Source organism: Pipra filicauda, unplaced genomic scaffold (assembly GCF_003945595.2).
Source record: "Pipra filicauda isolate LSUMZ 115617 unplaced genomic scaffold, ASM394559v2 scaffold3_size10097308_pilon, whole genome shotgun sequence".
NCBI lineage: Eukaryota > Metazoa > Chordata > Aves > Passeriformes > Pipridae > Pipra > Pipra filicauda.
In genome coordinates, this window is record NW_024104532.1 from 6140546 (window position 1) to 6166695 (window position 26150).

Sequence of the window (26150 nt, forward strand, 5' to 3'; positions counted from 1 at the left end):
AGGGTCAGTGGTCACTCTCAGGGTCAGTGGTCACTCCCAGGGTCAGTGGTCACCCCCAGGTCACTCGCTGGTCACTCCCAGGACATCGAGCCCTTCCCGAGCCGCCGTTGCCGCTCCCGCTGTCCCGGTGCTGCCCCCTGGCGGCGCGCGGGGAGAGCGGCTCGGCGGCCCCGCCCCCCGCCCGGCCCCGCCCCCAGCACGCCCCCGGCCCCGCCCCCCGGCCCCGCCCCGCAATCGGCGGCTTCTTTCACAAACTGGGACAAGAGACTCGAAGGACCCCCGACCCCGCTCCCCGAGCTCCAGTAAAGGGAGGCAGCAGCTTTCCGTTGTGTTTTGGTTTCTGCTCAGGCCCGGCAAAAAGCAATAAATCCGCCCGTGGCCCCTGCCTGGACCACTACCTGCCCCCCGCTTTCCCACTGATCCCCCCGGGACCTCGCTAACCCTTTAACCGATGCACCCCCATCCCCAAGTACCCCCATCCCGCTGTACACCCCAATCCAATGAACCCCTACCCCGATGTACCCCATCCCGATGAACCCCCTCTCCGATGAACCCCCATCCCAGTGTACCGCCCCACCCCATGCCGTGTCACAGCCCCCGCCCCAGCCGAGCCCCAGCCTGTGCCCCCACAGCTCGGCTGTACAGTGATTCCTCTGAACAGATTCCAGACAGATGCCGAGTATCTCCGTGAATGTAAAGTGATTTTTTTTTTATTATTTTTTTAAAAATGCTGCTGTTTTATTTTTTATACAAACTAAAACACCAGAGGTCATTGAATCCTATATTAAATACATAAATTAAAAAATAACCATTCATAAAACTTTACATACAATAAGGATTCTCTCCTACACGTTAATACATATAGTACAGATACATGTCCAGTGTTTATCAAAGGGTCATTCTGCCAAGTCATTTACAATTTTGTTCTGGAATAGACACCAAAAAAATTGGGAACAAAAAGTATATATAAAACCACAGAGGTGCTGATGTGAGGGAGGGCAGGGGAAGAGAAAACCCTTTGGATCACCAGCAGCTGTGTGTCTGTTGTCTGAGCCCTGCCCCAGTCAGGAGAGCCTGGCCTGGGCAGTCCTCTTGGGATGCCACGGAACGGAAAGCAGTGGGGTTCAGAGGATGTTTCCCACTGAGATGAGGGCAGGGGGTTGGAAGATGAAGAACACCTACAAAAAAGTCTCCATGACCCCCCAGGCACATCAGTAAGAGAGGATGGAGCTGTGAGCCAGGCTGACAGCACTGCAAGAAGAGCCATTTACTTCTGCAACCCCAACTGCCTAAATTCATCTTGCCTAACCAGGCCCTCATCTGAAGAGCTTAAATTGAAACTGTCTTCAAAATCTCCCAACTTGGTCAGTGGAGAAAAAGCAGCAAGTCAAATTGTGGTCAAGCTGATGTGCACTACCTTCTGTGGCTCACCTCCTGCCTCAGCAGGACAGAGAGCCTGGAGTGCTGGTACTCCTGAACAGGGATGGATGGGAGGGATCCAGGGCTGTATTTGCTGTCCTCAAAGGCTGCAGTAAATTGATTTTTATTTTGCTGGTTGGTTTTGGGGAGGGGAGGTTGGCTGCAGTGACTAATCTGAGGGGGGATTCTCAATCCTTTGATTCGATGAACATCAGGAACAGCAGAAAACCCAGGATTAACAGTCCCAGGACAGAGAAGGGTCCAGAAAAAGGATCAAAAAACTAGTTGCCCATGAGATGTGAAACTAAAACTGGAGGAGTGAACCAGTTGGGGCAGCTAAACAGGGTCTAGATTCAGTTCCCCATACCTAGATTGAAGTATACTTTCATCAGCTATAGCAACGATTTCTATATACAACAGGGAATAGATAGGTATATGCATATATATGTATATATATGTACATATACACTATATATAGATACATGTATATATATATACACAGACATCAAACTCATTTAGATCTAGCTGATAGCAGGACGTTTGTATTAACTCATATCAGCAAGTGTGTTTTAGGCATGGCATGTGTTATGCTGCAAGGGGAGTAAAGCAGCGGCGGTTCAGCTCCATGGAGGGAACAGCAATCTCTGAAAGGTTTGCAGACCCAGGTCTGCTGTGGCCAGACCACCACCCCACCCTGAGCCCTTGGGAATGGAGCACCTGCAGGCATATGTATACACACAGGAGTAAGGGAGGGCAAATTGGGTAAAAAAGAGAAATTAAATAAGACAACAAGGCTCAGAGAGTCTAAATGATGAAGCCTGCCACAAGATCAGTCAGTTTTTTCTATCTGTGCCATAAACCTTCCCTATGATTGCCTGAAATAAATGTTTCTAGTCCCTTTTTTTTTTTCTTTAGCCAAACCAGTGGCGGAAGTTATTGCACTGTCATTGAAACCAGGTGCTGCTTATTCTTCTGCAAGAAGAGCTCAGTGCTTTAACTGCCAGCCCTAATGCTGAGGAAAGCAGCCTAATGGTGTGAAATTAAGTGGTGCTGCAAGAGGGGAGAAAAGAGTGAGGGGGGAAGAACGAATAGCCAGTGAGACACCCCCCCCCTTTTTTGTAGCTATCAAGCTATTGTAAAGCTGCTAGTGATCTCCAGCTGTCACAGGGGTGGGACAAGGCTTCCCCCGACTCCAGAACTTCAGGACTGAACTGCTGGCTCATGGAAAGCACGTGTACATTTGGGTCAACCTGATCCACAGTCTTCTGCTGAGGAAAAGGAATTTGAACAAAGAGCATGCAACGTACCTGCAGTCGTGTAACATATATGCCTACAAGCCTGTCTTTTAAAACAATGAACCAACAAACATACAGCAGAATTCAGTGCAGAAGTCAGTGAACCCCTCGGCTGAACCAGAGTGCTTCAAGAAGATGTGGTTATTCTACAATTTAAATCAATTTTAAGGAGCAGGGAAAAAAAATGACTTGCTAATAGCTTCTAACCTTTGATGAAAGGCTTATCACAATATCCTGGCATTCAAGAAATGAGGATGTAAGGAGTCTGTGGAGAAACTGAGCCCAGGATTGCTATGCAGTTGGGTGAATGGACATTACTGATTAAAAGCTATTCTGGCCAAGAAAAAAAGATATCTGTGAGGGGCTGGCACCCTTGATACTAGAGAACTTCCTCCCTGCTAAGGCCACAGAACTGCTTTTGACCTGACAAGTTGCTGTGGCAAGTGACTTCACTGCTTTGTGCCTCAGAAGCTTCATATGTAAAAGTAAACAGGCAAACAAAGGAGAAGCTCTTTGAAAAGCACTTTTTGATGAGCCATCTGTGTGCGTAAGATGTTGGTACATGTGAGCCCTGTTTTGAAGGTGTAGGTAATGCACAGGCTGTATTCTGGCCCTTAATTTTCTAGTTTGTAGTACAGACATCCACTTCTCCCAGTTAAAATTAAGGCTCCATCGTGGAAGACACAGCCTTGCCACAGGAACCCCGAAGTCTGCCCAGGCATGACTCCATTCCCAGGAAAATGAAAGCCGAGGCACAGAGATGTGCACTGTCAGCCCACCAGTGAGGGAAGGGAGGGTGGGTGCAGCTGGCTGTGCTGCTCCCCGCAGCACAGGACCCTCGCAGGGTTTGCTGCAGGGTGATGCTTCTCAGGGTCGTTTTTATAGAGTACTGGGGGCGTGGACCTGTGACCCTCAGGGAGGCACCAGGGCCGGGTTCCAGGCTTTGTGATTAGAGAGGTAAGTAATGCTTTGAAATGCAAACTGCTTTTAGTTACTCTTAACAGTGGAAAAATCTAAACAGACTAGCAATACCTCTTACTTGTAATGAGGCTCTGTTCACACAGCTTTTCCCCATTTTTAGTTTATGTGTCATTACTCAGGAAGCCAGCTAACAAAGTCAGCAGACAAGCTGAACCAAAACATTTGTTCCAAGCCGGGATAAAACAGTTGGAAGCTGATGCTTTATGGATCATGTCAAATGGGCTTCCCCCGCCCCCCCCATCCTCCAACATTTGTTTTCTTTCTCAGAAGCTACTCTGTAGGTCCAATCCAGTGATCCTCAGTGGTTATTCAATAGTAAAACCAAGTATAGTCATTATTATCTCAACGGCAGTCTTTAAAGAGTATGAAAAGTATCTGATAATAGACAGGCTGTTCTTCATGGAGGGACAGTGAAGAGAGATAAGGCTTCAACTCTGTCGGGAACCCTCCTTACACCACACACCCTCTTCTCCCCTTCCTTGGCCAAGGAGGGTGGTGCTGTGTTACGACCTCAAGCACAAAACGTGGTGACCTGTCCTGCCCATCCTGCAATAACCCAGACCGGTTCATTTTCCTTCCTTCCTCCCACATTGCAGCTGTCATTTGTTCCTGAGGTTAAAACCAAAGAGGGAGAGCAGGAGTCCCTGCAGCGAGAAAGCCGCACAGTTCAAGCCGAGCGCTTGGTTGTCGGCGTCTCCCCACGGCTCGAGCTTCTCCTGCTCTGTCCTGTTCACTTTTGATCCATTTGTGGGATGACAGGGTGACATTTAAATGATTGCCCTGCACAGCAGGGATAGATTTTTCTGTTGTAACTTTGGTTCCATGCCCAAGACACACTGACTTGATCAGCTGAAAGTGGTTCCTTCCCTTTAAGTTCTTCCCAGGTGATGTAGGTTCACAGTTTATTTTTCTTCCCCTTTCGTAATTTCAACATATAGAATTTCATTAGATGCAGCATATGTCATAGCTTTAGACAGGAACTGTCAGGTAACAAATTTTGAGTGATGGCTTTAAAATACAAGGTGGTTGCAGTCTTGGCTACAGGTTGTTCATTTTTATACTTTTTAAAATAGGTGTAAACAATATTCTCTTCATCAGGGGATGGAAGCATTTGCCTTTATAAGGACTTATCTGGGTAGTCGGGCACTCTAAAAATAAAAATAAAAAAAAAAATCTGTATCAGGTAAGTGGTAAGTTCCTCTACCTACCTATCCCAGCTGCCAAGATGCAATCTATCAATCAGGAAGCTGAAAAGGTCTGATCTTACAGCTACCAGTGTTAAACTGGTTTTGTTTGTCTGTATGAAAAGCATTTGTGGTAATTCCAGGCATTTTGCTAAGCCTGTCCATTTAAACCCCTCAAAGCCCAGCCCTCTGGTCCAGAAAAGTCCCCATAGGCATCTTCAGATGAATAGTTATGCACAAGTTTCAATGACTCTTGAACCAAAGCTGCCCAAAATTCACCACTGACAGGAGACATGGCAGCAAGCAATACCCTCGTGGTGTCAGGGCAAGCCCAGAATTTTGGCTAATACAGCACCGAGGCAAACACAGAATGCTGCTGTCCTGAGGAAACCTTCCCTACGGCTTTCCCTATGGAAAAGAACTTTAGTTCTCAGGTTTGCACCTAGGGAAAAAAGGGCACCATTTTGTCTTTGTTCTCTCAGCATTCAAGCCTACATAGTAAAATTCACTGGGTGCAAAATCCACACAGACCACGCTCCCTTATGTGATCACCAATAAGTGAATGTGTAAGTTCACAAACACAGAGAGAATGCAGGTAGGAAAATCCCACATAAACAGGAATTAGAGAGCTTCTGGTCTGCACACAATATACTGCTGCACATGGTTTCCTCCATGCTTGTCCCTTGTTATCTCAGTTCAGCAGTGAGTGCTGTGTTCACTCTGGGCAAGAAAGAAACCAGAAAGTATAATCTGTGACTGCACTGTGGTTTTCTCTCACCTGGTGAAAAGGTCCATAAAGAATAAACTGCATCAGGGCATGAACAAAACCAAAGACCTTTCACCACCAAGTGGCTCCCTAGGTGCATTTCAAGGAGGAGTTGAGGGTTTTGTTTGTTTGTTTGTTTGTTTGAAGTCCCTTATGATAAGGGTAACACAGTTCACTTGCATCCAGTGGAAATAAAGAAATACACCTCAGTAGTTGTAATAAGAAGAAATGGTGATGGCACACTCCCCCTGCCATTCTCACCTTTGCTGAGTTTGTCACCTAGGTAGGCAGGTGGTTTTTAACGTGAGTGGGAAACACAAATCAATGTTAGTTATTCTCTCTGATTCCATGTATTCCAGCCTCAGAAAATATGATGTTGTTAAAATCCCTCTCAATCTCGCCAACTCCATTCCCAAATTGCTTCTGTCTGGAGATTTTCCCTCAGGTAGTGAGGGGAAAGAATCCCGTGGAGGAAAACGGAGGGGTGAAGGCAGGGGACGAGGAGCTTACCATTGCCTTGTTTTTGAGGAACTGCTACAAGACTTGATGCTTTGCACCTGTGGAGTGCCTGGCCTTGGTAAAACACTCTACAGGTATCATGCGTGCTGTGATGCTGGGCCTGCTGCAGCTCTTACAGTTCAAGGGAGTTCACAGCAGTGCAGATCCTCTGGAAAAGCATTGAGTTTATGTATCCCACACACACACCTCACCCATAAGATTTTTCCACTTTCACTGCCAATGTCCCGTTCTCTAAGTCACTGTATCTCCACCGCTGTCACGGCTCCTGCCCCGGTCACTCAGCTCACCCTAACCCGTCTTCTTGATTCCTACCTGGCATTCATAAAGCCAAATATGCAAAAGAATCCTTCATCTCCTGAGCGGTCCTAGGAGTAGCACAACCCAACAGCAGGCTCCCTGGGGCTGTAAACCACATTTCAGCTCTCGCTGATGCTTCTTGTCCTCTCTGTGGGGAACTGGACCCCCGTGTGCCCCCGGGACCAGCCACTACGGAGCAACAGTGAATTCCAGGAGTGAAACTCATCTTGGCACTGTAGTCAGAGCAGCCTTCCTGGGCTCACCAAAGTGACACCAAAGGGATTTACACCTGCTAAACCTTAGATGCTGCATAAAACAAGTGGAAAACCCACTGAAGGAGACTGGGCTGGGCTGGGGGGCAGGCTGTGGTGCAGGGAGGGAAGTGAAGTCTTGACACATCCCTAAGGGATCCATGTAAACCCCCTGCAATGACAGCAGTCAGTGCTGCAGCTGGGACAGTCCTGTCAGCCCTAAAGACAGCAGAGAAAGGCTTATGTTGCCTTTCATTACTAGCCCTGCTCAAGGAACGTGCCAGCGAGGTGGATCAGCTCAGTGGAGAGCGAGAGCTGGACAGGACCCAGCAGCCCCTGCAGGCAGAATGACTGCAAGTGAATAACAGCAAATCTGCTAGAATTTTAGGAGAAATGTGGAGTTCTGACCTTAAACACCCCATCAGCTTTTCTAACCACCAATACCTCCCCTCAAATTAGGCCAAAAGGACATAAGTGTTAGCAAATGTGGAGGTGGTGGTCTATTTTAGATGGTCTTGATTCTTCTCCTTTTCTATTCTTGGTTCCCCCCTTCCTACTTTGAGAAGAGGGAAGGAATGGCTGCTCTGCAAAGAAGAATGCAGTCTGCCTTCGAGTACATTGCAGAGCTCATTGTGAGGCTGCTCAAACACATTTTTTCTTTGCATGCAGACACTGAAATGTTACAAGGCACTAGAGATATTTTCATAGGCTCCAAGACAAAAGATTAATCAGCATTACTGGAATTCCAATGTCAGAATAATAGGGGATTTTCTTTTCTGTTTTGAGAAATGCCTATTTCAAAAGATACTGCTATATAATTGCAGTTCCTGAAAAGCCAATTTTCTTGTCTAGAGGGTCTGTAATTCTCAGCACGCCTTCCTTTCTCCTCTGTGCTGGCATACCAAACCATGCAGACAGTCCCAGGAAGTACACACTGGCATTTTTTCCCAGGACTAGGGATTTTGTATTCTAAATTACAGTAGAATTAAATTTTTCATGTGAATCATATTTTTCTTTTCTAATGAAAAATATTCTAATGGAAAGATTTTTACGCATTTTTGTGAATATTTTTGTCAGTTGTATCTACCACTGATGTTTTTTTTAAGCTTCAGGAAAAAAAGTTATTTTCAAAACTAATAACCATTTAAAAATCAGGAAGACAACATTTCCTGATGAGTTCTAATACTAATGAAAATTTTAATTGTTATTTCTCAGGATGCATGCTCTACTGCAAAGGTTTCACTGCATGCTTCATCTTAAAAGAGACAGGATTAGGAAAAACTGTTCAGTAGTTGAATGTCATGAATAAATTTTTAATCAAAGTGACCTAAACTGAGCAATGTTGTCCTTTGAGGTACTCACTGGTTTCTTACTTTTGAAGAACTCTTACTCCACCATAGCCAATACCAGTATTGGTAAAACTAGGATGTATAAGCTTCTTCCCAATTCTGTAGCTGTACCAGAAGAGGCAAATACTCACTAGAGAACCAATTCCATACCCACACAGGTGGAAAATGTAGGTACAAAATGTATATACAGCAAACTCTGAACCTCCTATTACCCAAGTTTTTCTCGTATGCTGCACAAGGACATTGTTGTAGCTGTGACAGGAACTGAAAAAGGATGACACTACAGGCAAATGGAAAAAACTCAGGCAGACAGGTTATTGCAAATGTCACTGTCAGCTCCTGTGAGTTTTCAAGGTGCATCTTAAATCCAAGAATTTTTTTTATTTGGAATCCCCCCCTAGGTTGACTGCTTGTTCTGGACTCCTGATCCTGCGGTACAGCAGAAGACACAGTCACGTAAAACTATTTGCTGCTACTGCATACAGTGAAAATTACTTAATATTACCCTGTCCCTAATTTGGCTGTTTCAGAAGACTTTCTGATTTTTTTTCCCCACTGTGAATAAGTGAGAAATTGTAAAGTCACATTTCCACCAGTCACAGCCACTCAAAACATCTCGCAGCTGCTGTGCTGTGTCACGGTTCCCAGAAACCCTGCAGCAGGAACATTACTAAGTATGCAGTCAGAACTTAATCTGTTTAATGATCACTGGATCGAGGCAGCATGTTTTAAATAGCAGCAGCTCAATAATGATATTGGCTGTTGTTTACAGGAGCTGCGATCACTGATCTGTCCATTCCTCTGATTCTTTTCTACGGCTCGTTCCCCATCCAGCCCAACCTACACATATATTGGTGCCTCAGCCCATGGAAACATTCATTTTGAGGTCTGGCTGGACAAGGAGGCAGCAGATTCCATTTGATGTGGATAACTCTGAGAGTTGTGTCTGCATCTGCACAAAACTGAAATCCTTGATCTAGCTGGAACGAAGCACAAAGTAGGGGCTTTTCCTTAAAGGGAAAAGGAAAACCCACGGACCTGGACCCATGGCACTTAATTGTAATCAATACCTTGAATTGCACCTGGAAACAAAGGCTGAGCTGGTACAAACGGTGGAAGGACATGGAAGAACATCTTTCACACAACTGTATTCTTGGCTTGCCTTAAGTGCAGACCAGAGGAATTTATTCACTGACATAGCTGAAGCCAGAGCCAAGAGATACAGTGAGAAATTCAATGGTATGGGTCTGCCCCCAAATCAGAAAATTCTGCTCCACCATTACAGGTTCTTGAGACTTTAACATAACGTTTTCTAGGCTGTGTTCTACTTCTGTTATCCTGGATCAAAGAAAGATTGTCCTATCCCAGCATCCCGGTTCTGGAAGTGGCTAGCCACAGATGGAAAAATGGGACCATTACAGTTCCCTGATTTACTTCCCCATCTTCACACTGCTTTTTGAACTCTGAACTTTCAGCTGCAAAACATGCTGTGACAAAGCCTTCTTTACAACCCTGTATCCTTAACTATCAATTTTCGTTTCCTTTAAGCTTATCACACGATGATTGCTTGTATTTGAGGAGACAGTGAATGATAGCAAGCTATCCATCCACCCATCCATCCTATGACAAATTTTCTAAACCTCTCCAATACCACCTTTTAACAGTGTGACTTCCTGAGCCAGAAAAATCCTTCCATCTCTCTGTCTCCCCCTTCCTGTCTCTCAGCAGCTCATCATTCTTCCTTGCCCTCCTTTGCATCCTTCCTACTGCTGGACACGGAGCTCTCTACCTGTTACAACCTCCTGACTTATTTCCTGAGTGTCACTTCAGAGCCCATCACAGTGTGTATATGGTTGAGATTATTATAACTGTTTTCCATCTGCATCCCTTTGCAAACATCAACATTGAATTTCACCAGCTGTTCTCTTAGCCGTGTGATATTGTGAAATTCTTGTTAGCTTTTATTTTTACAATTCTGAGTAGCACAGTATCACCAGTAACTCAGCAGCAGGACAACCCCCTGTTGTGAACTATTACAAATTGACAACAACCTGCTGAATTCGCTGGCTCCAAACATCCACCAGAACACACAAGGATGTGATCCTCAGCTCTCTGCAAGAAGTGCTAGCTTTGGGGAAATAAATAAAACAGTCTTACCTTTCCAAGAGGCACATTGACATCAAGGCCAAAGAATAAAGGCAAGAGAGAAGAACAAGAATAGAAATAGAAACTGCAGAAGAAAAAGAAGATTGTGTAAGCATCAGAATTATTTTTGCACTCAGCAGAACAATTAGAGTAACTATGTATTCCAAAACCACTGTATTTCCCTAGTTACTTCTGTAAGTACCATACCACCTCCCAGGCTTAGAAAACAGATCCCACTAATTCTGGTGATGGATTACAACTGGCACAATATTGAAAGCCTGAGGTGTAACTGTTACTATGAACTCCCAAGGGTTGACTTAAGTCACAAAGCTGGATATCAAAAATAGCATGGGGAGTATTTTTAAGTGCATTAAAAAACAGTGGCTGCAAGCCACGCTGGAAATGGCCTGGGAATATATCTATGTATACATGCACATACACACACACAAAATATTTATCAAAGATTAAATTAATTAACAATTTAACACATTTAAATAATGTAATGTAGTATTGTAATATTAAAGTCTGTATCAACTGACACAGACTGAAAAGAAAGGACAGTAAATCACCACCAGTGGGTGCAGCTGATTGAGTGGAACAGAAAGGTCATGCAGTTCAAGAGCACTGGGTCCCTACTTTCAAACCACAGTTGATCAGCTTGCTTCAGAAGCATAAGAAAACCAACCTTCTCCTCCAGATCCTTAATTTGTCTCTTTTGGATGTCAGTTTTATCTTCCAAATCTCGGATCCTCTGGAAGTCAGAAAAGAAAGCATCTACCTTAATTTCTCAGTAAATCTGTTCCACTGAACTAGTAACTTAATGTTCCAAGTGCAAAAATCCTAGAAGTCCATTTCTGTGGCAGGGATAATCTTGTGTCATACTGTGACTCCATCCCCCCACCCTGCCAAACCACAGCTTTACCACATGTTCAACTGCTCAAAATACGATCCTACACACATGTAACTGGATTCTCAAATGCTGGAAATTAATATCAATGGTGGCTTTGTTTCACATTATCTGTTTTTTTATTAATCCTTTGTTAAATAGATGGAAAGTGTAAGATCATGGTTATACTCTTTGCATGCACAGAAAAGACACAAAGCATGAAACAATTCTAAAAGCTAGATGCCAGGCTCCCTCATGGCCTGGAGCTTGCCTAAATTTGACCTCAGATTGTGTTCCTGTACAGCAAGGCTGAGTAGACACATGTGTGTAGTTCTTTTCTTACCTGATGAGCCTGCTGGAGCAGCTCCATCCTCTCCTGAAGAATCTGGCAATCATATTCTCTGCTCTTCCTCAGCATCTGACGCCTTAGCTTTTCTACTGCTGTCCTCAGCTCTTCCTGCTGTTTTTCAGTGAGTAGTTCCCCAAACTTTATCACCGTTTCTTGCTGCAAAGCATTGTACAAGGTGGCCTCAAGCTCCTGGATCCTCTGGTTGATGCAATACCAAAAGCCAGTTAGAGGTGAAACATGGTTTAAAGCACATTGGGAACTGGGGGGGTTGGTGGCAGATTCCCTGCATGAGAGGTGGTCCCTGTGCTCAATTGTGCAAAAATGTGAAAAAGAGAACTCAGAAAACGATTCCATGTTCTGGAAAAAGGATATGAACTTTTATTTTTAAAATATTTTAATACTAATTTTCACTGAAATCCTGTACTTTTTTTAAATGCACTTAACAGAGATGGAGTTTGATAGAATTTTCATACCTATTTTAAGTGTAAAATATTTCACCAATTCTAAAATTTCAAGCCATTGTGCTAAAAAACTCCAGTTGGACAAGCTGACATTAATGAGCAATATCTGCTTTTAACTGTTCCAGATTTCAGGAAATGTTGCCTTTTTATGACATGAAAAGGCAAGATGTTGTGTTGAAGCCATGCAGATTGCATGCTAGGACATCAAAGAATGAGAAAAAAATTAAAATTAAAAAACCCCCAATGCTAAGAAAAAAAGCAAAACCCTCTCTTCCTGATTCAACAAGAGTCTATGTCCTGTTGCAGGGCTGTCCAGTATGTGCTGCACAATTTCCTTTGTACATACCATGTATGCTTGGTCAAGAGCTTGTTTCCTGTAGTCTAATTCTTCCTCCAAATAACCTTTTATTTTGCAAAATTGCTCCTACAATGAAGGATCATTTGGACAGAAAAATGAATTAGTTACTCCAAATACTTTGGGAAGTTTTATGAAATCATCTACAGATACCTGATTCAGCAGGATGAGGAGACTGGTTCTCAACTGACTCTCTGCAGAGTTATTAATAAGGTAGTAACTTTAACATAACACTGCTTGCTTTCATTACATAATTCATCAGTTTCTCACTGGTCCTGAATAAAATGCAATATAACAGCTGATGTTTAGACTATGAATCTTATGAGACAAAGAGTGCAGGCACTTACATCTCTGAAAATTATTGAGCAACCTTTGAGCCCTCTGTACTTATTAATAAACAGTCATCCTCATGGAAAGAGCGAGAAAGCTTTCAAACTTTCACTATTTCTGTTTCTGTTATTCTGCTGTTGCATGTGAACCAGACTAGGAACAATTTCATGGATTCACCAATAATCAGAGAAAGGCTGCATAGTGCATTTGCCAATAGACTCTCCTACTTCTCTTTTGGCACATCAACTAAGTGTGACACATTCAGTGTCCCCAGAATGTGTAATAAGGAGAGTTTTCTTACCATATCACTTTCCAGTTCCATCATTTTCTGATGCAGAGCAGCTTCAGCTCCCTCAATCTGCTGGATCCACTGGAGGGAAGACAATGAGAGCTGTACCCTGCTGTGTTTTCTAGGCACACGAGCAGTGGGATATCTACAGCTTCTTGTTAGTCTGTTTTTAGTAACCTATTTAGTTCTGGGCTCATCCTGGGGCTGTTCTCCTCCTGTGACAGAGGCAGCCAGGATGTCTGCAGGCAGCACTTGGCAGGGAAGCAGCAGGAGGGTCACCACTGCCGTGTCACTGGAAGATGGACACATCCTTGGATGGGCAGGGAGCCCATTTCATCCCATGGATAAAGGCCCACAATGAGGCTGTAGCTTCTCAAAAATAGCTTAGCTGGCCAGATGGCAATTCTGCTTGCAGAAGTGGAATTGTTCACTAGAGTCCTTCGAAGCTCTCATGTTGACAAAACTGTTTTGCACTTGAGCCTCAGAAAGCAATTTTAACCAACTTTTAACCCCACTTTCTTTTTCCTTTCCAAAGCACGGAACTTAAAACACATACTGCCAGTGAAATTTTGGGCACAGATCCCTTCAGAAGCTTTAGAAACCTCAGGCCTAGAAATCTCAAACTATATCTACTTATGGCTTAAATGTCTGATGGTTTTTCATTCAGTTTTCCATTTCAAGTTTCGTTTGATATTCTTTTTGTATTTGCAGTTGTCTCCACAGCTTGAGCCAGCTGAGTTTGATATTTTTGCTGGTTTAGCAAGGTGTTTGGGATTCTGCTGGCACAATTTATTTGGGGAATCACTTTCAGTGCTAGAAAGTTCAACAATATTGACAACAATGGGGCATAAAATGTGTTAGATGAGGCTTTAGATAACACCTGAGAAAAGCAAGCACACAATTTACCTTTTCTGCCAAGGACAATACGGTGGAAGCCTGAATTATAGCCACTTGTTCTTCATTTCTTAAATTCTGTGAAAAGAGAGTGAGGAAAGGAGAAAATTGGCAGCAGTTTCCTGCATGAATAAGGACAATCCAGCCTACAGACGAGGTGTACAGTTTTCAGAGGATCCCTGAAGTGCTGAATATCCTATTCCCATTGAAACATTCAGAGCCCACTGCTTCTGCCCTTCCATATGATATGGACTAACTGTATGTCTTCATTAAATTGCATCTTATGAGAAATGTAAACTAAAATTAGACCCATTTGTTTCTCTTCATGCTAGTTTTACAAAGGTGAGTTTCCATTATTAAAGCTTTTGTAAAAATAATGCTGATTTACAGCAGCACATGAATAGACAATCATGATGCTTTGGGGTTTTTTTATCTTGTACACTCTCTTAAGACATATCTAATGTTGGCCAGAGATACAGGATGATCACTTTTATGTGGGCAGCAGTGCCCTCTTAGAAAGTCACAGGGAATTTGATAATTATTGCCTATTTATGAAACTGTTTGGAGGAATCTTAGTCCTGAGGAAGAGTGGTTGACTCAGACTGTCAAACTAATTCATGTGCTTTCCTGAGTGAATGGAGCACAGTCAGGCCCAGTTCCAAATATCAGTGGCCTCTGGACATTCTTCCCAGTCTGCTAAACCAGATGTAAAAGATGCATAATTTAAAAAGCATCTTACAAAACAGACATAATTACAGATATCACTTACTGTACTGTACAGAATGCAGCTTGTAAAGGGAAAATATCTCCCATTTCAACTTACCCCATTATCACCCAGGATGTCTAACTGCTTTATGAGGTCTGGGATGCTGACATCCTGCAACGAGACAATAAGGTAAAGGCATGGCATGCACCTTTCATCATGGTTGCAATATCCACCCCTCCTATGAACCATGTGGAAATCAGCCATTTTGTTTTATCCTGTGGAAATGCATCACACATTGATTTTGGTTGCCTTTGAACCAGATTTTATCATTATGGTGAGAATTTAGAGTCTAACTGAACTGTGTCAGTCACCACACTCTTACATTAGACTGAGTTTAAATGCCTGAAATTTAGTGGAATTATTAGTAAGGGGTTATATGGGCAGCACCCACCACCCCTGCAGGGAGAAGCACTTGTAAAACTGACCTACCTTAACCCCTTCCTTCATACAGTAGATCTGTAGAGCACTCACACCATCTGAGAATGGGTGAATCTGGAGATTAAATGGTGGGGACCGTCTCTCTCTTTCCTGCAAACAAATTGGCAAACATGCCAGAAGAAGATATTAAAATAAATGCACACAGAAAATGCCACAGCTGCTGTTTACATCATGTTTCACAAAGCCAAGCTCTTCATTTTACAAGTCGAAAGAAGAAACATTTAGACCTAGTCTGAAAAAGTGTGCCAAGAGGGGCAGGATCCTAAACCCAAGCTAATTGTTTTACAGGAGATTATTTGATGAATTATGTCAATTTGCAAATTGTCTGTGGAAAGGCTGTCACCTAGCTCAAGTGATTCGATATCTGAAGTTTTGAAGAACTATGTGTTGTTGTAAACACTCCCTTGAGAAATAGGTGTTTGACTTTACACCATTAGGACACTCAGATTAAACATTTGCTATCCCAGTACCTTGTACTTTCTAACATCTGTGGAAAACAATATGGTCAAAAAAGTTGATCAACTTAGGTATTTCTACATCTTTGTTGCTTAAAATTTACAAATATTTGTCCAGTTTTAAAGGATCAAAGACAAAAATAAAAATTTGATGATGTTATTTCTTATTCCTTTCAGGTATTCAGACAAGCGCAGAAGTGAAGACAAAACTTCACTTTCAAATTCATTTTTAGTTTATGAACATGTAATTCACTTGATCAGTCCAGCTCCCTGTCACATGGAAACACAGCTGTCAGGTAGAACTGTGGGTCACTTCTATAAATAAGGGGAGAGACTCACACAGCACTGATTTACGAGACCCAGGAAGGGCTCTGTGTGGCAAATGTATTTGGCCTTGGGCAGCAACTGAAATGAACAACTGAAAAATAAACCAGTTTACAGTGGATATTAGGGCAGGTGAAGTTTTGGTTGGCTGGCATGACAAGAATCTCTAACTAGGGGCAGTCTGTGAAGAGGGAGCTTGAGGTCTGGCCCGTCCATACTTCAGCGCACAATTAACAGTGCTGGGCCTGATTTGTTACTGTTTTATCGCCACATCACTTGTTTAAACCCTTGATTAAAGTGGGTGTCCAGTGCAAGTGCACTCTAATTTTCTACCAGCTCTCCTGCAAGGAGCCCATCCATCACCTCCAGCTCAAGGTTGCGGAACTCCAGCAGCTCGTTCTGGTCTCGGGCATCCTGCAGCTCCTGTTGCAGACGGTTGTTTTCTGCTTCCAGTTTCTCTATCTAACAGAAATATGTAAAATCAGGATCTGTGTGACTGTTACAAGAAACATTAAATATTTGGTGAGTAGTAGTTGAGGTAGCACAGGCTGTGCAAAATCAAAACCCTAGAGATGGTTCACAGGATCCAGATAACCCTCCAGAGTGAACATGCAAAACTTGGGAACATACCTTGTCTAAAAGTTCTTGGTTCCTCTTAATGAAAAGCTGCTTGTCTTCCACCCAGTGTGAGTCCTGTTGGATGAAGCAGTACTGTTACACAGTAATCAAATTCCACAAGGCTGGGCACATTTATTGACAACTGGAGCCACAATATTCAGGCTTTAAAATCCTACAGGAACAAACTGCCATTTACAGATCAACATATTAGTCTACCAAGCTGTAGCAAGACTTATGACCTTGCTAGACCTGCCTGTTTACTGACCAGCAACACTGCATCTCATGGAACTTTATACTGAAACTGTGCCAGGTATTTTGTAAGCAGAGCGGGTAAGATACAAAACAGGGGAAAAAAATACACAATAATTACTTACCTGTCCTTTCTGTGCCAAAGTTTTCTCCAGATCTTCTATTTTGGCCCTATACCTCTGGACTTCAGCTTGGAGCTGCTCCTGAGCCTGTTGAAGTCAGACACAGCATTAAACAGTAACAAAACCAGCACTGTGACTGGTAGCAAAAGGAAACCAAAACCAGCAGGGCCTGGGTTCATGCTGTCAGTTCCACTGAGTGAGAAACCATTAGAAAGATTCGGACTCAGTGATGTTTTGTGCCAGCCCTCAGACTGGCACACAGATGACACAAGGGAACACAGTGGTGGATCAGCCCCAGCTCCCCACTCAAGCCTGTTATTACCATGAATTGGCAGCAGAGCAGCAAAACACAAGTTCAGGTACTTGAGGTGCTCTGCTCAAAGACCCTGGTAAAGGGCAGTCCCTGAATTTAAAAATAAAGGTGCTTAGTAGAAGATGACAGTGGCAAAAGGTAGTGGGAAGAAGCAGTTACTACTGCTGGGGGGGTCTTAAAGAGCTGACTCAACAAACTAGTATGATCTCACAGCTGACTACTTTGAGCAGGAGTTTGGGCTGGAGACTGCCTGAGGTCCCTTCCAGCCTGAATGGTTCTATAATTTTATTAAAGGCACAACATTTTTAGCCTTGAAAGGTTTACTGTAGTCTGCATCACCTGAATATTTGAATTCAATTTGCATTTCTCTGCTAGAAACATTCAGGTCTTCCTAAAGTAGGTGCAATGTGTGCTTTTGTGAAAACCCACAAGGCTTCATTTACCTTTAAAATGCAACCCTATCATATGCAGGCAAAAGATGAGAAAACCTTGTGATTCTGTGCCAGGCTGCAGAGTTGTCTGCTTTGGCAGACCTGCCTAACTGCAGAGTTTTCAGGTTCAGGTGGAGGACAGCCTCTTGTGAACTGAGTGATTAAAAGTCACTCTCTTTAAAAATGCCCTCAGCAAACGAGTGAAGAGATATCTCTCAGTGTCAGGGACGTTGTATGTACTCCATTCCCCTGTATGTCCCTTTGAGGGGTTTGTATATCCTGAGAGCAATGAAATGCTGGTACCCCCAAACAAATACTGACCTTGGCTTCTCTTTCAGCATCTATGACCCCTCCTGTCTGCTCCTGCAGCAGTGCATATGCTCTCTGCAGGGCCTGGTACTCCTTTGTCAGCTGCCGAAACCGCAGCTCTGACTCTTCCGCTGCTAAACCCTGAAGAATAGGAAGGGACATGTCTGAGCACTGGGACAGCAAAGCACTGCCAGAGCAAAGAATGCAAGTGTGATTTGTTAAGCACAGTAGTTGGTTTACAAGTCTTGATTCAAATAGCTTTTTGAATCAGAATGAGCTTGCTGTGATATGAAATAATAAGAATGGGGAGTTTATATAGCATTTATAGGTCTTTAAGCTGAAAGAAATGTGATAGGTTTGTTTCCTTGAAGGGGGAATAGGAAAAAAACCAACCTCAAATTGCAATGTAGTCATAGCTGTAGACTCTATGGACTAGGTTGTGGAAGAAACTCTCAGCATTTCAGTACATGAGTAACCAAAATAAAGGTCAAACTTAATGAAATACTTATCACTCAATATGCACTATAAAAACCTAAGTGTTCTTTAGAGCCTGACCACTTTTTTTGGAAGTCATAGTATGAAAACCTGTATTTGTTATGGAAAGAGTCAGATCTTACCTCATCCAGATCATCATCTGGGGTTGCTGGTGTCCTGTCTGTTCTATATGAGGCCACAGAGGATGTTTCAGAGTCCATGGAATCATCATCATACCCAAAAAATGTATCCACCACATGTCTCTATAGAAGGAAAAACATGATTTCTGAACCTTCTTGGAAACTCGTAGCTTGAGTTGTGAAGGGGGGCAGGGGAGAGTTGCTAGTTACTTAAAAGACAAGGTATGAAAAATGAGCAATGGGCTTCCCCTGCAATTACCAAATCCAAACAAACTCAAACCACACTGAAGATGAGATCTTGTGCTGGTGGAGAACAAGTTTGCTGATTAACTTTCCTGAACCGAGGATCTGTCTGAGAATTGTTTTGTTAACCACAAAGCTCTTCAGAAGACATCTATCAACATGCAGACAGGTAATACCACAGAGAGCTGGAAATGTGTGCAGAATGTCTCCTCTCATGGACACTGCTGATACTTTTAATGTCTCGGTGCTTCTCTTGCTGATATTGCTGTCGGACTAAGTGAGTGAAAGCTGTGCTCATACAAAACTAGCACGAAAGAACTTTTATCACATCTTTCCAGGACTGCAGTAACCAGCACATGTTGCAAGAGATGGCTCACACTGCACAGTTTGGTTGTATGTCTGACACTTCACTGTTGCCAATCTCAGCAGCTGAATTAAATCAAATTAAAATGGTCAGATGTGTCCTGTAAAGGCACAGATGTTTGACCCTGCAGGCTTGGTTTCAGGGTACAGATTTGAGCATTTAAATACTTGGCTTTTGAATAATTCTGCAGACAAACTGATCTATGAGCAATTAAGATGCACTTCTGCTTAGTAACATTTTTCACTTTTGCTGACAGGTTAAAACCTTCTAAACCTGGAATTTGAATCACACAAAAAAATGTACCAAAGATGCCAATTACCTTTTGCATATATTATAATTTTTGTTCAGTGTGTTGTCAAGGGAAGATAATTGCCATATTCTCTGATGTTACGCTCTCTTGTTTAGAAATAAAGTTTACTGATGAAAACACTTTTCAGTCCTTGTCTCCCACTTGTGTCTACTGTGTATTGCTTCACAATCCATATAGAAACAATGTGATGACACCTCTAGGATTTACTGGTCTGAAACTCCCTGTGTGTAGGACAGTGTTGCATTACTTTCACAGAACATGCTGATGCACAAAGGGATGTCCTTGGAGGACCAAGAGCAAGCAAGCAACCAGTATTTTTACTGTTTGGAGGTGGGACGTGAGTGTTGCAAAGTCATTCTTCACATCTAGCTGATAAAGGAGCTATTTGAACCACTACTGACTACTCAGCTCTAAAATTGTTGTAAATTATTCCAGTTTTGGATTTAACCCAATTCAGGCTGATACAAAGGCCTGTGGAACCGAGCAGGAGAGAACCACACTCAATTTCTCAGGCAGGAACTTCTACGTGAAGAGTAGAGATGCACAAGGATTTTGCTTTAGCCCATATGTGCTGTGAAAAATAGATCACAGAAAACAGTGGGAAGGTCTCTTGAAATGTAAATAACTCTCAGACTAACAGACCTTGAGATCAATATTTATAGAAACCAGATGGAAGGACGATTATTGCTATTTCAGGGGGAGGGGAGAAGCCCCATTTTGCTGAAAGTAAAATAGCTGCACACCCTTAAACGAATTTCAGAGCGGATTTAAAAAGCTCTCCCAAAGTAACTAAGGTGTTTATAAACCTGATCGTTAAAGCAGATTGTTATAATCCACAAAGCTCTCTGTAATCTGATTGCTAAAGTGTGTTTTCCTACACAGCCTACTAGCATTTTGTAAACTGAAAACAATTTTTCTTCTTACCTTAATTGGCTTTGAGCTCCTTTTATGCTTCCTGCGACGAATGAGTTTCTCCCTGTCCTGGAAAATAAGATTAAAAATTTACTCTCTCTTCTTCTTTGCAGAAGGCCAAACCTACAGAGGAAATAAATCAGAACTTCCAGTGGCTCTCTGCATACATTCAAACAGGAGTCTGATTCCAGGTGGAAGGGAGGATTCATATCCAAATCTGAATGTGTGTCAGCTGAAAATCACCTGAAGAAAGCCCCTGTGCAGTTGCCTTGAGCAGCTGTCAAACAACAGACACTGAGGGATTGCCCTCCAAAATCCCTGGGAGACCTTGTACACGGGACTGGTTTGGACCTCTGTCTGCCTTCCCTGCCAAGGAGATGCTGCCTCTACCTCAAAGTCATTAAATGATGGGAGTGTTGATCTCACCACTCCTGGCAGTGATGTCTCAGAAGAGACAACAGCCTGTTTTGGAGTCCTTCTCCTTCTCCTCAATATTATAATGCAAAGTCAACTGACAAACAAATTGTCAGCATTAAATGACAGAACATGCCCTGTGAACATGTAGGTACCTTCCCAAGCTCCACAGTTCTTAGTCTGCATTCCTTTCTGGAGCTCAATTCACACACAGTGTTATGCTTTGAGCTGTAGAGGCTGATGCTGCACTAGAAATTCAGTTAAACTGCACACATGCACACCTACATCTAAACACCTGCAGATGTTAAAAGTGGGCAAAGTATTAACTTTCAGACCTCTGGTTAGAAGAAGAAATATCACCAGTGGTGGGCAGTACACAGCAATCATTCCTAACTTCTGGGTGCTCTGGACATACCCTTGTTAACTCATCGATTATGTTCTGCTGTTCTATGACCTGAAGCTTTAAGAATTCGGTTTCTTGTTCCTCATTGGCCTGATCCAGGTCATTGAGAGATCTTAACTTCTTTAGAGGGGGATGTGATGTTATTTTTTCTCTCTGTGGTAAGAAGAAACACATAAAATAAGATCCAGCACCTAAAAGACCATCCTTTAGTTAAAAATTAGACATTACCTCTCATTTAAGCTGTACAGCCCTTTTAATATGCTTCAGCTAAACCATTTTTATTAATACCCATCAGTGCCAGCAGCACAGTAAGGCTGAGTTCTTCAACCAGAACAACAAATCTTTATCTATTTAGTTACAGTGTGTCAATACAGCTTCTATAGCAGCCCTTAAAAGTCACATACTGTAGTTCTTCCCTGGCCACGCATCAAGATGCCCCCAGATGTGGCAAATAGAGTTGAACCTGTCCAGTGGGTATGCAAATAGTATCTACTCCCATGACCCCATGTGCTTACTGATGCTCAGTGTATGACCATACACAGTGAGGAAACGGACATGCTTTACTCATGTGAAGGACATGCACCCAGTCAGACCAGGAGGGAAGGCAAAAAGTGGTGGTAACAGATCTATTTTAACTACAAGTCCATATCCTGCCTGCTCCTGAGCATAAGTGGGAAAAGAGATGGCTACAGCCTGTGAGAATTACTGTAGCCACCCACAGCTCACTAAGGTTCATGATTTGGGCATCCATAGCATGAAGAGCAGATGTCAGGGAGCTGAGTTAGAACATATATGCTGTGTGAGCAGATATGCACCAGCAGTGCTGCCCACTGATGCCTAATGCATGCAGATTCCCCAGTCCCTTCTCTGCTCTGAGAGAACCCAGGGGACTGTGATCTGCACTACCACTGCTGTGGAAGAATAACTCTGACCCATGACACCTGCAATAAGTTTATCTGTCTTCTGGGCATGGGTGAATTGCAGTCTTAAAGTGGATTAACCTTGTAACACTAAAGTCTTTTTTCTATGAGACAAGAAAGTGAATCTGATCGTCTCAGCCTAATCACCAGGAAAGCTGCTCCCACTGCAGGGCACTCAGCCTGCTCAGGACAGTGGCTGCTGCAAGCCAAGGACAAGGCCCACAGACACACTTAGCAGGGGAAGCTTAGACATGGCAACCCAGAACATCCATCTCCCTGTTTATTAATGCTAAAGCAACATCAGTGCATGTGTAGGGGCCTGGATGCTGACTGATACTCAGGGCAATCCCCCTTGAAGGATATGCAGACATAAATGCTTTGAGCCCGCTTCATATAGCCCCTACATGTGAAATTTATAGCCCTAGCCAAATTTAAACACCACCATTCTCCCTTTCCCATATCCATCTATCATGTATATGTTTTATGGAAAGCAGTATGTGCTCAGTGCCACATCAGAACTTAAGTTTGCATCATCAGCTCTAACAAGAACATATACATGCAAGATGAACATTATGCTGGCTGAAAACAACACTCTGAACAGCTTCCTTTTTGAGTTCCAGGTGCAAAATAGAACAGTAGGACATGCCTCAATAATGCAACTTTTGTTTTTTCTTCTTTTTTTTTTAAGCAATTGAAACTTAATATTCTAAATTTGGGGATAGAATTAAAGACTGTGATTATGCATTCACCTAAATATATTGCCCATCTATGCATAATACACAGAGTTATAGTATGTAAGTCTATAATAATACAGACCTAACCACGGCTGTATATTAGCAATAGTATTACACTCCATATACAACAGATACTCTCTGTGTATATATACATGCATACACTATGAAGATTTGGCCACCAAAACAGACATAGATCATCCATTCAGTACCAACCATTTCTATATTTTCTTTAGTGACTGCTTTGAGTTTATCTTCCATGCGCTGCAAAGACTGCATAAGTTCATCATTTCTCTTCGTGAGGCACTTGTTCTTTTCCAGAAGAGGTTTACATTGTTTCTCAGCTTCTCGGACACGTTTCAACTGGATTGATAACAGTAATAAATACTTGTCATGAGAGACATGAACACACTTGTAATTTGCAACCTTGTTAAGACACTATTTTGCAATTTTGACATCAAGAACATTGAGGAGATCCAAGCCAGCTAAACTGATATGAAAAGAGTGCATTAAGAATTATAGCTCAGGAATAAAAAAAACAACAAGAGTTGAACTTATCACACTCATCCTTAATCGCAGAAGTAGGAATGTGAACAGGTCAAAAACCCAGTGTGATTCAACACACAGGTATCACCAGAGGAGAAAATCAGACAAAGAGATCAATTCTCTGTTGTCCATACTCCCTAGACCCAGTACTTTAATATTCTCAGCCTGGTCAATTACTGGAAAGACACTATAGACCCTATTTTATTTACAAGTCTCACCACACACTGCTGTACACTCAAAAGTCAAGGAGGAAACAGAAGCATTCATGTGGAATCCTATAAAGCCTCAGTGCCTCAACTTCCATTGTGATTTTGTACTCACATAACTTCAGTGAAATTACCATTTAACACTAGGATAAAAAAATCCTTCTCAGCCTCCCCTCTCTGCCTTCCCTTATGGCTCTCTACCTCCTCTCTCTGCCAGAGCAAAGCTCACACACCAGTTCATTTCGTTCATCAACGAGCAACGTGTTCCTGTCCTCCAGCTTGCGGATGGTGGCGTTCAGCTCCGCTATCCTCTTCTGGTTCCTGCGCAGGTCCTGCGGGCAACAACGTCACAGTCACTGATCCTCCTCAACACACATGCTTGGGAAGAGAATCCTCAGAAAACACACACACCAGCCAACCTCAGCTGCCATCACCAAGTTATCTTTAGGGACTTTTACAACACCGAACATGCCGGCAAAAACACATGAGTTTTTGGAAGGAAGTGTCTGGTTTGGGGAATACTTTATTTGAAAACGTTAAGCTGTTTGAAAAATTAAAGAAAACCAACCAGATGATAATTTTTTAGGATGGGTAGAAAAAAGCTAAAACATTCCAATTTTTATTGCCTTTTCCTAGAGATTGCTTCTATTTGCTGAGCCACTACATCAGGTGAAAAGGTAAGGACAACCCTTTCAGTATCAATTTACTTTCTTATTCCTCATTTGTGTATGTGTAAATATGCTCTCACATATACTTTAGTTGTGTAAACACCTTCAGTTTAGTCACACAATGGGTGGGTTTATATATACATTCGTTGTGTAAACATCTTCGGGTTAGACACACAATGGGTGAGTTTATATATACATTTGTTGTGTAAACATCTTCAGGTTAGTCACACAACGGGTGAGTTGCATGCTTTGTGAATGACACCTGTGGGAAGAGTAAGACAGACAAAAAGGAGGATCTCCTAAGAGTCTCATGGATTCTCCAGCCCCTGCCCCTCCCAGCCCATCCTCCTAATTTTATTTGGTTTTGAGAATGCATGTTATCAAGGCAGTTATGGCCATCAAATGATTCTTTCAAAGGGGCACTAATTACTTAAGGTGTTTTATATTTGTAAATAGAACAACCGAGGAAACAAAGTTTTGCCCAACTAGCATTCTCCCTGAAGACTCTACAGACATAATTTTTCTGTAGTGAATAAAACAAAATGTTTTCCAGGGCCTGAGAAGCTATTTCAGCAAGCAAAACACATCCGTGCTTCTGTTTTTCAGGGACCAGTAAAACCTGCATACAGGGCTGCTGCAGTGCTCTGAGCCATCTCCAGCCCTTCCTGGGATCTCTCTCTTGGGACTGCTCATGTTACACTCTGCCTCCTTCACCAAGAAGAGCTGTTCATCCAGAGCTTCCTTCTGCAGCTGCAGCTTCTGCACATAGCCTGTCTGTGTCTCCAGTTCTTTCTCCAAGGAAAATATGATCCTGTCTTTAGCCTTGATCTCGTCCATCTGAATGAGAGAAACACCAGAACAATATTACTGTGTGAAGGCAACAGCATTTCAGCCTTCTCCAATCTTGTAGTATATGATTTACTTAAGAGCACTGTTCACTCCTCAAATCTGCTCTACCAAACTGCCCCAGTTTCTGCAAAACACTCTGGTAAAATGAAAGTACTATTATCTAGGAATGATATGAATCATTGCCTGAAAACAAAACTTATATCTATGTTAAATTTTGCCTGAAGCTGTCAAAGATCCTTTCTAGTCTTGCAGCTTTCTAGGCCTGCCAAAATCCTCCCCATAGCATTTTTCAAAGGGTAGGGTTAGGTGATGATCTCCATTAACTAGATGTCACTCTGATACAACTTCCTCCACTCTGACAGCAATACAGTGCCATTGGAAAGCATTGTGTAAGTCTGAGAAAAGTAATTCTGGACTTGTTCAAGGTTCTTATGCAAGTAAATAGCCTTCAAAAAGCCTTTCATCAGTTGCTAAAGATAAAACCATATAATACATATGTAGAACCTGAGTTGATTTTAGTAAATTGCTTTGTTTCGTCCTGAAATTCACTGCAGTTCTTTTTTATACCAAAAAACTGAAAACAGCTCCTCAATTTCAGATGAGAAAAAGAGAAGAGTAGTTTGTCCTCAGGGTGAGGTGGAACGAGCAAGTGCCAGTGTGGTTTGGAGAGTCTCAGTGGGAGCACTAAACTGGGGAGTACCATTCCTAGACCACGGCACAGGGAAACAAGGCAACCTGCACCACTGCTGGTGTGGGCCTCTTCTGGTTCATTTTCCCCAGTAATTACTGAAGGCTATGCCAAGGCCAAATCAAAAGGTGTCTCCCCTCCTGCCATGGTTTAACATGTTCAAGGTACCATAACATGAGCTGGAGAAACCAACAAACTGCAAGTGCAGATGCTAACGCTCTTTATCTAACCCTTTTCACCACGCAGGTATTAACATCTCAGGAAGCCAGATCCTTACGGACCAGGCCAACCCCTCTCCTGCTTTAAGTTATTAGCTGCCATCACAGTGCTCTAGCTGACTCACCATGATCTATCTCTTCCTGAGAAATGACAGTGAGAAGTTTGTAACACTTTTTCCAAAGTGAGGTACATTGCAAGAGTTCTGTTATGCACAAAAAGCTAAGAGACACAGAAGGCAAACTCAGGGCAGCATAAGAGAACACACGAA

At 42.8% G+C, this 26150-nt stretch overlaps 1 protein-coding gene across 1 annotated transcript in view; it reads right to left on the reverse strand.

Moving 5' to 3' along the window:
* Positions 1 to 682: 682 nt before the first annotated feature.
* Positions 683 to 26150, reverse strand: part of JAKMIP2 (janus kinase and microtubule interacting protein 2) — a 47256-nt gene continuing 21788 nt past the window's right edge. Inside the window, exons 4-22 of the mRNA XM_027718521.2 lie at positions 24754 to 24963; positions 23692 to 23790; positions 22923 to 23069; positions 21068 to 21208; positions 20251 to 20307; positions 18413 to 18532; positions 17808 to 17936; positions 16746 to 16829; positions 16384 to 16446; positions 16117 to 16215; positions 14966 to 15064; positions 14594 to 14647; positions 13783 to 13848; positions 12889 to 12957; positions 12249 to 12326; positions 11436 to 11639; positions 10892 to 10957; positions 10219 to 10291; positions 683 to 4843 (exon numbers count right to left, since the gene is read on the reverse strand). Coding sequence (XP_027574322.1) covers positions 10241 to 10291; positions 10892 to 10957; positions 11436 to 11639; positions 12249 to 12326; positions 12889 to 12957; positions 13783 to 13848; positions 14594 to 14647; positions 14966 to 15064; positions 16117 to 16215; positions 16384 to 16446; positions 16746 to 16829; positions 17808 to 17936; positions 18413 to 18532; positions 20251 to 20307; positions 21068 to 21208; positions 22923 to 23069; positions 23692 to 23790; positions 24754 to 24963 — 1836 coding nt within the window. The 3' untranslated portion in view covers positions 683 to 4843; positions 10219 to 10240. The remainder of the gene's footprint in view (positions 4844 to 10218; positions 10292 to 10891; positions 10958 to 11435; positions 11640 to 12248; positions 12327 to 12888; positions 12958 to 13782; positions 13849 to 14593; positions 14648 to 14965; positions 15065 to 16116; positions 16216 to 16383; positions 16447 to 16745; positions 16830 to 17807; positions 17937 to 18412; positions 18533 to 20250; positions 20308 to 21067; positions 21209 to 22922; positions 23070 to 23691; positions 23791 to 24753; positions 24964 to 26150) is intronic.